This window comes from Schistocerca americana, chromosome 3, assembly GCF_021461395.2.
Source record: "Schistocerca americana isolate TAMUIC-IGC-003095 chromosome 3, iqSchAmer2.1, whole genome shotgun sequence".
NCBI classification, from domain to species: domain Eukaryota; kingdom Metazoa; phylum Arthropoda; class Insecta; order Orthoptera; family Acrididae; genus Schistocerca; species Schistocerca americana.
This window is the reverse complement of record NC_060121.1, coordinates 694,734,458-694,749,181: the sequence shown is the minus strand read 5'-3', so window position 1 is coordinate 694,749,181 and position 14,724 is coordinate 694,734,458. Positions and strand designations below refer to the sequence as shown.

Genomic DNA, 14,724 nt, shown 5'->3' with positions numbered 1-14,724 from the left:
ATGGTAATCCATTCACTTCTGTACTTGGCATGTGAGAACAGGTAATGAATGCCCTGCAACATATACTGTCAACCTTCACTGTTATTTGGAGACTAGCAGTAGTGGAGGGATGCTGCGACTGGGAAGCATGGACAGTTGACGAATAACATAAAATCATGTTCAGCAATAAATTGTAGTTCTGTATTACCACATTTTTCAATGTTTTGGAGATGCTCAGTAGTGTTACTCCTGGCAGCACATTGTGGGGAACCAATAGGGTTGGACTTCAGGTCACAGCTGGTATTTTGATTGAGGTAACCGTTAACAACACAGTGGTACATTGAGACATCCTGCATCCTCATGTGTTACTTCTCATGTCACAGTATCTTGATGAACTATGTGTATGATGTTGAGATATTGCTGTGGCCAGCAACATTCCTGGATCTGTCCCCAATAAAACATGGTGGGACCGGCTCGGACCTCAACTCTGTCCCAGTGCCATTATCCAGCATATCAATGACCATTTACAACAGTTGTGTATCAGCTTGTCTCAGATGATACAATGGCTTTATGACACTCTTTCCAATTGAATCATGCGGATCAGAGCAGGTGCAACATCATACTGATAAATGTACTCGTACTACCAAATTATTCGTAAATATGACTAAATTTTGTAATCACTCAAATAACATCATGTATCCTCTCAATTTGTGAAATTCCATTTTATTTTCTCCTCTCCTTCTGGGTGCTTCGCTTTTTTTGCTAGGCAGTGTATAAATGAGCCAACAGCCTTGCCCAGTTCCCATGTGATCACCGAAGTTGAGCGTTGTCATGCTTGGCTAGCACTTGGGTAGGTGATTGTCTAGGTCTGCCGAGTGCTGTTGGCAAGTAGAGTGCACTCATTCCTTGTGAGCCCAATTGAAACACTACTTGATTCCGAAGTAGCGGTTCTGGTTACAACAGCTGAAAGCGGCCAGGATAGCGGTGTGATACTTATGGGCTGCGGATGACATAGCATTGGTCAGCACTGTTAATCCTTCTGAGGCATGGATGCAATTTCAGTTTTTAGTGTATAAATGGAGGAGGAATTCATTATTCAGTTTATCTGTGTGTTAATGACTAGCACTGCAAGTTGCTTCTGATTCTACTTTAATCTAAAGGGGGGGGGGGGGGGGGGGAATGAAATGAGTGTATGGCATCGTTGGCCGGGAGACCCCGGAAGTTCGGCCACCAAGTGGAAGTCTTATTTCAGTCGATGCCACATTGGGAGACTTGTGTGTCGGTGATGAGGATGAAATGATGATGAGAACAACACAATACCCAGTCCACGAGTGGAGAAAATCTCCAACCTGGCCAGGAATTGAACATGGGCCCACTGCACAGGAGGCAAGCGCGTTACCACCCGGCTAAGCAGGTGGACAATCTGAGGAAATTTTTGTCTGTGTAACTGCTAACATCTACTTATAAAGTTGTACTATGTTGTGCCCTCTACTGCAACAATATAATAACAGTTATCACATAATTCGTGCCTGGTATGAATATGTTTGAAAGTTTTACTTTAGGGCAAGGTATTTTTTCACTGCTTGTGGAGTTTATAGCAATACTTAACATTCCATATCTCTGTCTGTTTAATGTCATTTTATTTTATTGTCATTATCTTCAGCATGTCCAAAAATAAATTTAAAACACGCAGTCCTAACTAATTTGAAATGGTGATACCATCTCTGGATGTAGTGCCGTGTACTGTTAGTAAAATAAAAAATTAATAATAAAAAATGAAACAGAAATATAAAAACCGGTAATAGTTGAGTAAGAAATAAATTTTTGTATTAATAGTTTTTAAGTAAAATCTGTCTACATATTTGCTTGTCCCACTTTGTGTAGAACAGCTTGCTGTGTTTGTGCGTTTCATTTCAAACATGCATAGTTACTCTGTATTATCAGACATTCATGTAGTTAACTGATTAAATAAATGTTAAACAAGAATGTTTCTTCCAGGTGGCAAGTGGAATGAAGTACCTGGAAGCAAAACAGCTTATTCATAGAGATCTTGCTGCAAGAAATGTTTTGATAGGAGAAAACAACATAGCCAAAATATGTGATTTTGGATTAGCACGTGTGATAGAAGATGATGAATATTGCCCTAAACAAGGTAATCATTCAAAATGGGCAATGTTATAACATTATGCCCAATTAATACCTTACGAGAATTGTAAAAATTAAGTGCTTCATGCTAAATGATATAGAGATTTTGAGAAACTCTCCCTCTCCATCCCCCTCCCCTCCCCTCGCCCGGTCCCCTCTCCCCCTCCCCTTCCCCTCCCCTCCCCTCCCCACACTCCTCCCGCTCCCTGCTCTCTCTCTCTCTCTTCGTTATTTTTCTTCCCTTACATTTTTATTGTAAGTGAGAACTACTCTGATACAAATAAAGTCTCTTTGTATCAAAATCTATGGGCTTTCTGGTTTTAAAACGTCAGCAACCAGGAAGATAATCTCAGTATTTTGAATAGTTCATATAGATGGAGACAAGTATACCACATGTTAAACAAATGATGATTTGTGTACAGGCATGAAAAAAGATGACCAGTTGTTTAATGTATGGGTAAATTCCCATTTTAACCAAAAGCTAAACAGTACAGCATACCTCCTTCATGCCAGTCCTTTTCCAATTGCTTCTTATATCTGCCGAACATGGGTCTAGTTTCATATACATGTTATATTCCAATCTAACAATGGAAAATCCAGCATCGGATAATGACAACATTATGAAAAGGAGAGCTTGCTACTCACCATATAGTGGGAGATGCTGAGTCACAGACAGGCACAACAAAAAGACTACTAAAGACATTAGCTTTCAGCCACAAGGCTTTCTCCTGAAATAGACAACACACACACACACACACACACACACACACACACACACGCATTGCTTCTGGCTGTCAGCGCCAGATTGCGAGCAACTGCACACGAGGGGAGGAGCAATCTGGGTGATTGTGATAAGGAGGAGGCTGGGGGGGGGGGGGGTGATAGGGTTAGCAGGGTGCAGTTGGAGGACAGTAAAATGCTGTTTGTGGGACCATACAGGAAAGAAGTAGAGAGAGGGTAAAGGAGGTAGGTGCAGTTGGGAAGTTAGACAAAGAGTAAGACTAGGAGGGGTGGGGCAGGGAGGGGGGGAGCAGTGGTAAAGGATAGAAGTAATAAGACTGTGGGTGCACATGTGGGGTAAAAGGTTGTGGAGTGAGAACAAGAAAGGGAATATGTGAGTAAAGGACAATAATTAACAAAGGAATTTGGGATGCACAGTAGGAGAGTTTTCCAGAATTTTCCATCTCGCTCATAGAAACTTTGGCCTCTAGGAACAGGAGTAGCATGCACACCACCTAAATAAACTCACCAACCTGTTCACTTCCTGCTCCTGCCTTGGACTGCAATTATCCACCATCTCTACAATGACCTCCAAACCTCCCTCACGTCCCCTCAGTTGACACACCTTGCCTCGCAGACGTACTATATTTATCCCACCCTCATAAACTTCCTCCCACCACCGTAAAGAATCCAGAATCTAAATAGATCAGAAACAGTCATGAACCTTTCATCCAAAAGCCTTAGCGTCACGGGAGTATCAGTCCTTTCTAAAGGCCTCACCTTTTGCCCTACTCCCAAATTCAGTCGTGCGGGATTTTTAAAGACCTTCTCTCCTTCTTCCGGTCCCTATGTGGAAAAACTTTTTCGCCACCAACCCTACCAATTAGACTCAACCTAAGATCAATGTTGAATCCTGTCTGACTCAGTTCACTCCTCTTTCCAACCATGATCCACCCCACTGCCCCCAAATCACCCCCTTGTTAACTTTCCAAAATTTTTTAAACTTAAACTGTGCCCCACCATCATTCCCCAACTCCCAAAAATGCAAGCTAACCATTCATTCGCAGAAAGAACCACAATCCCCCATCGAGACTGATCCTGATCTCATCATCCTATCTGCTGACAAAGGCTCCAACAGTGTTGTTTTGAACCACAATGATTACTTGCCAGAAGGACTCCACCAGCTGTCAGATTTGTCAATCTACAAACCCTGCCACAGGGACCACATTCCAGAAATCCAGCAGGATCTCCAGTCTCAGCTCAAATCTTTTCTCTGTTCTCATAGACCAACACCTTCAGCCTGTTACCTGCAACCTACCCTCCTATATAAAAGATACCAACCATTTCCTCCACCAACTCTCCACAATTCCCCCTACTTTGCCACATGGTGCCCTGCTTGTCGCTGTTGATACCTCCCTTCCTTTACACTAACATCTCTAATGCCCATGGTCTAGCCATTATTGAACACTACCTTTCCCAACACCCTACAGATTCCAAACCTACAATCTCCTGTCTGGTCACCATGACTTGCCCTTTGAAGGCATGACCTACAAACAAATCTGGGATACAGCAATGAGCACCCACCTGGCACCATCCTATACCAACCTATTCATGGGCCATCTAGAGGAATCCTTCCTAACCACCAAGAATTCATTGATGACATCTTTGTGATCTGGATTGAGGCTGAGGACACCCTACCCACATTCCTCTAGAACAGGGGTAGGCAACCACAAAGCCTTCACAATCTACTATTCTGTACCAACATATCAAAGTGGTCTACTTTTAAAAATTCAATTGCTCCTTTTTTAATTTTTGGATACCAGTACTGTAAAACAATTATTTAAAATAAAAGTTTTAAATCTTCACTATTTTTTTGAAACATAATAATTTTAATTTATGATATTCTCAAGTATATTCTTACATTAATAACACAAGAATTATTTTACATTTAATGTGAAATTTGAGTAGCTGTTTTGTCAACAATGTCTTTGATATTTGGTGTATAACTTGTTGCACTTACAAGGGGAGGCCGCCAATTGTGAAATTCAGATTCGATTCATACTGTGCATAATAAAAGCTTATGGCCAGAGGTGTAATGTGGCAAAGCACCAAGATGCACTTCTCAGCCGTTGTCGAGAAAATCGACAGGTAAAAGAAACCGTTGCGGTGAAACATTCTCTACGATTAATAATTTTCTACAGCGTCGTGGTGCAGCGGTAAGCGCTTGGGTCGTAATCTGAAGGTCGCCGGATCGAATCTCGCGCCATGCAACCTTTTTTTTTTTTTAGTATTTGTTTTTTGTAATTCAAATGTGTATATATACACATTTGAATTAAAAAAAAAACAAATATATCGTTTCTCGTGGAAAAACTGGGGACTTCGAACATCATTGTGTTTTCCGCAAACAAAGTTTTATTTCACAAATGTTATTAATTGTCTTCATAATGTTAACCACGTACAGTTAACGGAAGACTTAGAAACGATATTCTGAAACGAATACGTATAGCGTAAGTCAAACGTTCGAATTAGAACAGAGACGCCATGAACGCAAATTTGCTGTGGCAGGTATGAAATATCAACTCCGTTACTCGCTCGTTACACTTGAAGGACAGATGTTGAATGGGTCAAAACGAGCCGCCGCATAACAGCGTAGTTGCCTGCTAACTTCGAAAGAAGGTAGATGCGGTCTGTAGCGCAACTTATAACATCGTCGAAAATCAGGGCGGACGTGAGAGCTTTGGCACACCCTGTTAAACAAACGGAAAAATGGAGGCGGTACAATTGGAGAGCGATCCGCCTTCACCAACATGCATAAGCAATTCATTAATTGTATGAATTACAAAAAACTAATTTAAAAAAATCGCATGGCGCGAGATTCGATCCGGCGACCTTCGGATTACGAACCCGAGCGCTTACCGCTGCGCCACGACGCTGTAGAAAATTATTAATCGTAGAGAGTATTTCACCGCAACGGTTTCTTTTAACTGTTGATTTTCTCGACAACGGCTGAGAAGCGCGTCTTGGTGCTTTGCCACATTACACCTCTGGCCATGAGCTTTTATTATGCGCAGTATGAATCGAATCTTAATTTCACAATTGGCGGCCTCCCCTTGTTAGTCGAATACAAGAGCCCAGATGTTCATCAGTCAACCTTGTTCTGTGTTTATTTTTAATAAAGTTCATATTTGAAAACAGTGATTCACACAGGTAGGTAGAAGCAAACAAGACCTTTATTCTAAGAGCAACATTAACTAAGCTAGGGTATTTCTCCTGAGGAATTAGAGCCCAACAGGTTTTGGGTTCTGCAGTACTTTTGAGAAACAAATCATTTTTAATGATATTATTTCAACTTCAAGAGCTGCCCAATCTATGCCAAAAATTTTCCAATGTAAGAAGATATATTCAGTAGTTCAAAGATACAAACAGGGGTACCACTGAAATCTTTTTGAAGTCTGAAAACTGATCACTGAAATCATCCGTCAAATTGGTGATCATTATTGCATGACATTCACTATTGTAAGGTATCTCACTTTCTTCTATTTGTGTCTTCAGAGTTGGAAAATGTCTTAATTCACCCCTCTTAAGGCAGCACTCCCACACAAACAATTTTTTAGTAAAAGAATTCACTTCAGATGTCATATCAGCAATATCTTTGCCATTGCCTTGAAATTTCAAATTCAGAGCATTAAGCTTTTCTGTTAGGTCAATTAAGAAAGCAAAATTCATAAGCCAGAGAGGATCTTCAATACAAGCTGACAGACTATTCTCATCTTGTTCTTGCAAAAATAGTTTGATAGCCAGTGAAAGCTTGTGGAAATGTTGCAGCACTTTTCCCTTGCTGAGCCAATGCACTTCAGTGTGGAGCAGTAAATCTCCATACTGTAGTTCTAGTTCACTTGCCAAATCTTTGAAAAGTCTTGTTTGAAAAGAGTGAGACCTAATTTTGTTTACTATCTTTACAACAGTATTCATAGTTCCATTCAAATTTAAAAACTTTCCACACAGAGACTGCTGGGCCAAAATACAGTGATAAGTTAAAAATGGTGGAAAACTTTCATCTCTTTGGCTCAGAGCAATAAAACCACTTTTAGAACCTCTCAAGGCTGGGGATCCATCTGTGGTAATGCTTACAAGCTTTCTCCGATAGAATGAGTTGCTTCATGACAGAAAATATATCTTCTCCTCTTGTATGGCCTTTCAAAGAAATTACTTTCAAAAGTTTTTCCTTGACAGTAAAGTTATTAAAACCCATCCTTACAAAAACTGGCATCTGAACAGTACCTGTTGCATCAGTGGACTCATCTAATTGCAGTGAAAAATAACAGCACTCATCCAAATCTGTTTTCAGTTGAGAGAAAACATCATTAGACATATTATCAACCCTTCTTGTGCTGTTCTTGATGAAATTTGAAGGGATTTGATGGCAGCAACTATTTCAGACTTGTTCTTGAAATTATGGAACAACTCGTTAGCAGCTTCTCAAAATGCTTCTTCTACGAATTCACCATCTTTGAAGGGCTTCTTCTTTTAAGCCAATACATTCGAAACACAGTAAGAAGCAAGAGTGGCAGCAATACTTTTGTCTACTGGTTTTGTGAACATGCTTTGTTGAACACTTAATTGATTTTTAACTTTCTTGATTTTCTCTTTTCTCAGATCGGAGTTCACAGGAAACTCGGTGTTAACACTTGTGTGCACAGTTTTGAAATGTCTCTAGATGTTTGTCTTTTTCACAAATGCAATCTTAGCATCACACACTAAACAAATACATGTGCCATTTCACTCTGTTACAAAAAATTCGTGCTCCCATTCGGAATGAAAATGATAAATTTTATGTTTTTTTGATACACAACTCATTATGCGTGAAGTTGCTGCAGTACTCAATTGTTATCAAAAAGTGTCAATAAGGTATGCAACTACGCATGCTCAGTGCTGAGTACTGACAGCCTATGTCCTTTCCAGGCTCTATTACATTGCAGAAGTACACGGCACGAAACTCACTGCCTTCTCCTGACACATATCGAACACATTTCACAAAGATGAGTGAAACAGTGCAGCAACGAGTGGTGTGCAGGTGGTGGCTGATTTAACTAATGTGACAAAAAATTTCAGAGGTTCAAGGTAGATGTTGGTACCAGTTCTACACTGTTATTAACAAACAAAACAACTTGTGTCAATGAACACACATTTTATTACTACAGAAAACAATTGATGATTTTATTCAACACTCTCAGTACTCACGCCATCTACCAATTGAGCACTCGCTATCTACCAGTAGATCGCGACCGATGTGTTGCTGACCATTGCTCTAGTACCTCAACACCTTCTTCCCATTCTCTTCACCTGGTCCTCCTCAACCAAACAAGCCACCCTGCTGAAAGTGATTTCCACCTAAGGGATGGCTACATTAATTTTAATGACTGTTTCACAGCCTGTGCCATCCGGGTCCTTCCTACCAACACCATCTTTTGTGTGTTGCGTGAGTGAGGACTCTCCCTGCAATATGTCGTACATTCCCGTAATCCTCCTGGCCACAACCTTCATTAGTCATTGTCCTTCACCCACTGATCCCCTTCCCTGTTCCCACTCCACAGCTTTATATTCCAAAAGTGCACCCACAGTGTCCTGACTGTACGTAGCTGCTCTACCCTCTTTCTGCCTCATCCCTGTATGCTTCCAAAAACAACACTTTACTGTCCCCCTCCTGTAGCCTGCTCACCCTACTCTCTCCAGCCCAGCCACCTCTGTACCCCCACCATCCAGATTGCTTCTCTCATCATGTGCAGTTGCTCGCAGTCTAGCCCCAGCGGTCAGAGAGAGTGCTCGTGTGTGTGTGATCTGCATTTGCATGAATGTGTGTGTGTGTGTGTGTGTGTGTGTGTGTGTGTGTGTGTTTTGTCTGTTTTCTGTTTCAGAAGGCTGCCTTATGGCCAAAAGCTTACATGTTTAGTAGTCTCCTTGTTGAGCCTGTGTGTGACTTAACATCTTTGCCATATGGTGAGCAGCAATCTATCCTTTTCGTAATATTATCATTATACTCCAGTCTGGATTATATTATCATTATATTCCAGTATGTATTTTCTATTTGTTTGCTGGTTAAACTGTCCTGTAAATGGCGATAAATGAAGACAATATGTTTTTGCTCTGCATGTGTCTTAGTGTACAAAGGCATAAATGTTAAAACTTCTTATAATTTATATAATACTGGAAAGTTCTGCGCAGAATGCAGATTACAGATGTAGTAAAGGTAACCAACTGAAACGTAAGTTGTGTTAGGTGGATGGCAGTCCATATTTTGTATATAAGTAATATGTCTTTCAAGCTCAATTTCAGTCATTTGAGGGGGAGAAGAACTAATTTGAGATGAATAAGTATTTTTCTTGTAAGAATGTATGTAAGTGCTTGGATTACTGTCAACAGGAGCAATTAAATCACCTTTTCATGTTACACTATTCATAAGTAAATTGAATCTTGAACTGGAAATGAATAAGGTTGCTGGAAGGAAAAAATTCCAACCATTACCGATACTTGGTTCCTGAGAAAGTGGATATATCCTTACTCGACAATACTGATATTCCAACAGCATTGTAATCTGCATAAAAGTGTTATTCCTTCCTTTACAACACGAAGACTACTTTCTCTACAAAGACCCTTCAACATTGAAAGACTATCCTGGTTACGAAACTGGAACTGAAAAAAAAATTCAGATGACATTTGTGTGCAGAAAGAGGTATCAAACTATCATATGAAGTTTCAGTAATATTCTCACAAAATATGTTTTACATATAGTTGCTGGACAGTATATAACATACCCAGTTGCTACGAAATCGTTTCTTAGGACAGTGGTCATGTGTGTACGAGTTGCATTTGTGTGTGTGTGTGTGTGTGTGTGTGTGTGTGTTTTGTATTTTGTTGAATCCAGAAGGAGGCCTTTTGGCAAAAAGCTTACTTGTTTAGCAATCTTTTTGTTGTGGGTGTCTGTGACTCAACACCTCCACTATATTGTCAAAATTTTACCTTATGTGGAGAAATACATACATCACTGTTAGAAAAACAACCAAAAGTCAGAATAAATTAATAATTGGTTCATTTTTGGTTTGTTTTATTGACCCCTGGTTAAGAAGATACTCTTGCTGAACTGTTCAAGAAAAAATTGAGGCTCATTTTGAGTAGGTACCTCACTCATACAATTACAGTTGCTAGTGACTTCAATGTACCCATGAAATGTTTGTGAAAATACATGGTTTAAATTTGGTGGTAGGCATGAAACATCATTCATAATTGTACTAAATGCTTTCTCTGAAAATTATTTTGAATGATTAGTTCAGAAGCTCACGCGGAGTGTAAATGATTGTGATAACATATGACACTTCTTTCTGACAAATAATCCTGAGCAAATAGAGAGCACTGTGGTGGTATAGGAACTAGTAACCAGAAGGTCGTCATAAGGAGATTGAGTACAGTATCTCCAGATCCATCAAAAATAAGTGCAAAATACATGTATTTAAACAGCACCTCAAAATTCGCTTGATGCCTTTGTAAGAGACAGTGTCCATGCCTTTCATACTAACTATGGTAAATCTCTTAATAAAGACAAGTCTTTGAGTCCAATTGTTATACCAGTTAGTTTCCTTTCAGAGTATGCTGATGAAATAACTGCATTTTTAGCAATCATATATACCCCTCACTAATTAATAGGTATGTACCTAAAGATTGGAAAGTTACACAAATCACAAATACACTATAAAGGAAATAGAATTAATCTGGATGGATTATAGACCCACATCATTGACATTGATTTCTAATAGAATTTTGTAATATAACTCTGTTGGAACATTATGAAGTATCTTGAAGAAAACTGTTTATTGACTCATAACCAGTACAGAAGTATTATTCGTGTGAAACCCAACTGGAGCTTTATTCACAGAAAGTAATGAGTGCCTTTGACTTGGGATCTCAAGTTGATTCCATATTTTTGGACTTACAGAAGGCTTTTGACACCATTCCAAACAAGTGACTTCCAATCAAATTGTGTGCCTATGGAGTAGTGTTTCATTTGTCTCCTGTCACGAAGATCACAGTTTGCAGTGACTTACAGGAAGTCATCTAGTGAGACCAAAGTAATGTCTGGGTGTTTTAACCACAAGAACATACAGATGACTACGGACACAACACTTACATCTAGAAATTACTTGTTACAAGAAGACACTTGCCATGGAGCGACTACACTACTAGTCTGATAATCCTAGTTAGAATGTCAACATATAACTGAGGGCAAGGCTGGCCGGCCCCGACTCTCTAAGCTGTTGGCCAGCCGGTAGAGTCCACAGAGGAGAGATTGCATCACTATCCATGAGTGACAGCCTCTGGCGGTTCTAGCAGTTGCTGACTTCTATGGCACATCTTACAACTGCACAGCTGGATCTCGGATGTCTAATCTATGCAGGTCACTACTCTGGGGTTCCACAAAGAAGTGTTATAAAGGCTCTCTGCTGTTTTTAACTAATATAAACTATTTAAGAGAGAATGTAAACAGCTCCTTAAACTGTTTGCAGATGATACTGTCTTTACTGACTAGTAAAGTCATTGGAAGATCAAAACAAATTGCAAAATTATTTGAATAAGACATCTGCATGATTTGAAGAGTGGAAATTGACCATGATTATGAAAATTGTGAGGTCATTCACAGTAATACTAAAAGTTATCCATTAACTTTTGGTTACATGGTAACTCACACAAATCTAAAGGCTGTCTATTCACATAAAAATCTCGGTATTACAGTTATGAACACATAGAAGATGATGTGGGAGGAATGGAGCTAAAGATTGTGTATTATTGTCAGGACATTTAGAAGAGGCATCAAATCTACGAAAGAAACTATCTTCACTGCACTTTTCCATCTTTTTTTGTTGTATTGCTGCATAGTATGAGATCCTTATCAGATAGAGTTGATGGAGGTAATCAGAAAAATTCAAAGGAGGCCAACTCTGTTTGTATAATTGCAAAATAGAGGAGAGAGTGTCATGAATATGATAAGTGAGTTGAGCTGACATAATTAAAAGAAAGACACTTTTTAATGCAGAAAGAGCTTTTCACAAAATTTCAATCGCCAACATTCCCTTCAGAATCCCAAAATATTTTGGTGACTCCTGTTCACATAGGGAAAAATGAGCATCATAATAAAATAAGCAGAATTAGAGCTCAGGCAGAAAGATTTTAGTGTTCAGTTTTTCCTTGTACTAATTGGAAGTGGGATAGTTGAGAAGCAGTCTGAAAGTGTTTCTTTAAAACCTTTCCCAAACACTTAAGTTTGAGTTGCCAAGCAGTCAAGTACATAAAAATAGGGAAAGGCAACTACTTGCATGTAGTGGACTGATGTGTGGACCATAGAAACATGTAACAGAAAACAGTATTCACGCTAGCTTTCAAGCTCCTGCCGTTTTTCTAGTAAAAGTGAACCATAGAAACATGTAACAGAAAACAGTATTCACACTAGCTTTCAAGCTCCTGCCGTTTTTCTAGTAAAAGTACACACACACACACACACACACACACACACACACACACACACACACACACACACACACACACACACACGAAAGATTTTCAGAACTTGCACTTGTAACTATCAAAAATAATAGTGTATTAACAACACTTTTTTTGTACAAAAGTTCCTCTAAATGTTGACTTTTAGTGGAAATCTGTTAGACATTGTAGTTTAACAAACAATGGTGCAACACCACAGGTGCAGATAAACTATGTTGCCCAGTTCACATTAGAAAGAGATACACCTTTATTAGTTTAAAAGCAAATAGACAAATATTTGCTTTGCAGCTTAATAATGAGCAGGTTGGACATGGCTGGTGCTGTGTTTCACATTGTCATGATACAGTTTACAGTCACAGTGCAGTGCAGTCATGGCAGCCACTGAGGACTTTTCAGTATGCAAATTCCTTTCTCTGGTAATGATTATCCTGTAGTGATTGTTGCAAGCTGAGACAGGAGGGCCACTGTGGAAGAAAGTAACTTAAATGTGCTGACAGTGAAATGTCATCTTGATGATGTGCCTGCAGATGGTGCAGTGTGCGGATGCTGGTTTGGTTCAATTTAGGTGTTACCAACATGTGAGTGTCTGGTGATGGCTGCTGTTTGTCACTGCAAAGGGTTGCTACTTCTGTATTGTGCAGCTGAATTTTTGTAGTTTCTGTGGTTTCAAAGGTTTGAATATGCCCAGGACTTTTGCCAAAGAAAGATTGTATAGTTTCTATGCCATGGATTGGAGATCCTCATTTGGCTTAACTGGATAGCTTTGCACAGTGTTGTTAATATTTTGGGTTCAGTCACTCAAGTGTGCTGATGAGACACAAAACATTATGACCACTACACACCACAAGATTGAATCCCACCTGGTGACATAGTAACAGTGTGACTTGGTAAGGGAATGATGAGTGAAGCATAGATGAGTAGGGGAATTAGTGATGATATGTCCAGCAAATGGGGAAATCCACTGGCGCAAATGCTCTTGACAAAGGTCAGATTGTTATGACTATGTGCATGACAATGAGTATTGTGGAGGCATTAAAGCCAGTTGACTGTTCCTGTACGCCTGTCATGAACATCTATTTTAGGAGCATACCGTTCATCGCAAAGTGTGGAATTTTGGGTTCCACAGCAGATGACCTCTTGGTGTTCCCATGTTGACCCAATGACATTGTCAGTTATGGTCAATGGAAATGTGACACCTGGTCAGTTGAATGATGTTTTGTGTTCCTTTAGGTCAGTGGTCATATCTGGATATGCCATCATCCTGCTGCAAGTGCACACCTGACCACGGATGCTGTGCGATGGGGGCATTTTTATGCTGTGGAGGATATTTTCTCACAAAGCCAGAATTATGTTACAGCAGTCTGAAGAGGATGAAGTGAACTCGTGTTGATGCCTTGGCCATCAAATACACCTGAACTGCAACTCATGGGATAATTCTAGAATGCTATTGGGTGACGTCTCCCATGTCCATAAACCACCGGCTCATGATTTACAGTAATTGCATGATACGAGCATAGATATCTAGCGTCACATGTCTCCACAGACCTATTAATGACTTGTTGAATCCATACCACACAGGATCAGTGCTATAATGCATTTGAAAGGTGGACCAACATAGTATTAAGCAGGTGGTCAAATGTTTAGGCTCATTAGTATATGTGGCACCAGGGCATGCATGTCACATTTTTCTGGAGAGGGGAATGGCCTTGGCATACAGTCTCAGTTTACACAGAAAACACAATCTGTCCAAAGATAACAAAGATATGGGGCATGTTTTGAAAGTAAGCACTGTTTTGGAAAAACCTCATGAAAACATTTTGAAACCAAAATTTATTTTTACAGGGAACAGATTTTCTTAAACTGTTTTTCTACATTGGTGCCACCATTGTTCAAACATTTGTCATAGTGGGAAGCCAACTTTTCTATGCCTTATTCATAGTAAGATGTTGCCAGTGAAGATAATCACTGCTGAACACGATTTTCTTCATCGTCATTGCTCTCAAAGTGCATCATTCCAAAATCACACTTCAAGTTCAAGAACAAGTGGTAGTCAGAAGGTGCGAGATCGTGGCTGTATGGCAGGTGATTGAACTGCTCCCAACTGGATTTGTTGAATAAGGTTTTGAGTGACACCAATGTAATGGAGATTTGTGTTGTCATGAAGCAACACAATACCTTGACTGAGCATTCCATACCTTTTGTTTTGAATTGTGCACAGTAGTTTTCTCAATGTTTCACAGTGTCTATCGCATTGATGGTTTCACCTGTGGGAAGGAACTCAACAAGCAGAATGCCCTGTGCCCTGTCTGTCACAGAACACAGTGCACGTGATTC

At 39.8% G+C, this 14,724-nt stretch overlaps 1 protein-coding gene across 5 annotated transcripts in view; it reads left to right on the top strand.

Annotated features, from left to right (window-relative positions):
* Nucleotides 1-14,724, top strand: part of LOC124605681 (tyrosine-protein kinase Src64B) — a 262,399-nt gene that overhangs the window by 212,151 nt on the left and 35,524 nt on the right. For all 5 annotated transcript variants that reach the window (XM_047137536.1, XM_047137537.1, XM_047137534.1 and 2 more), the window contains one exon: nucleotides 1,978-2,131. In XM_047137536.1, coding sequence (XP_046993492.1) covers nucleotides 1,978-2,131 — 154 coding nt within the window. The remainder of the gene's footprint in view (nucleotides 1-1,977; nucleotides 2,132-14,724) is intronic.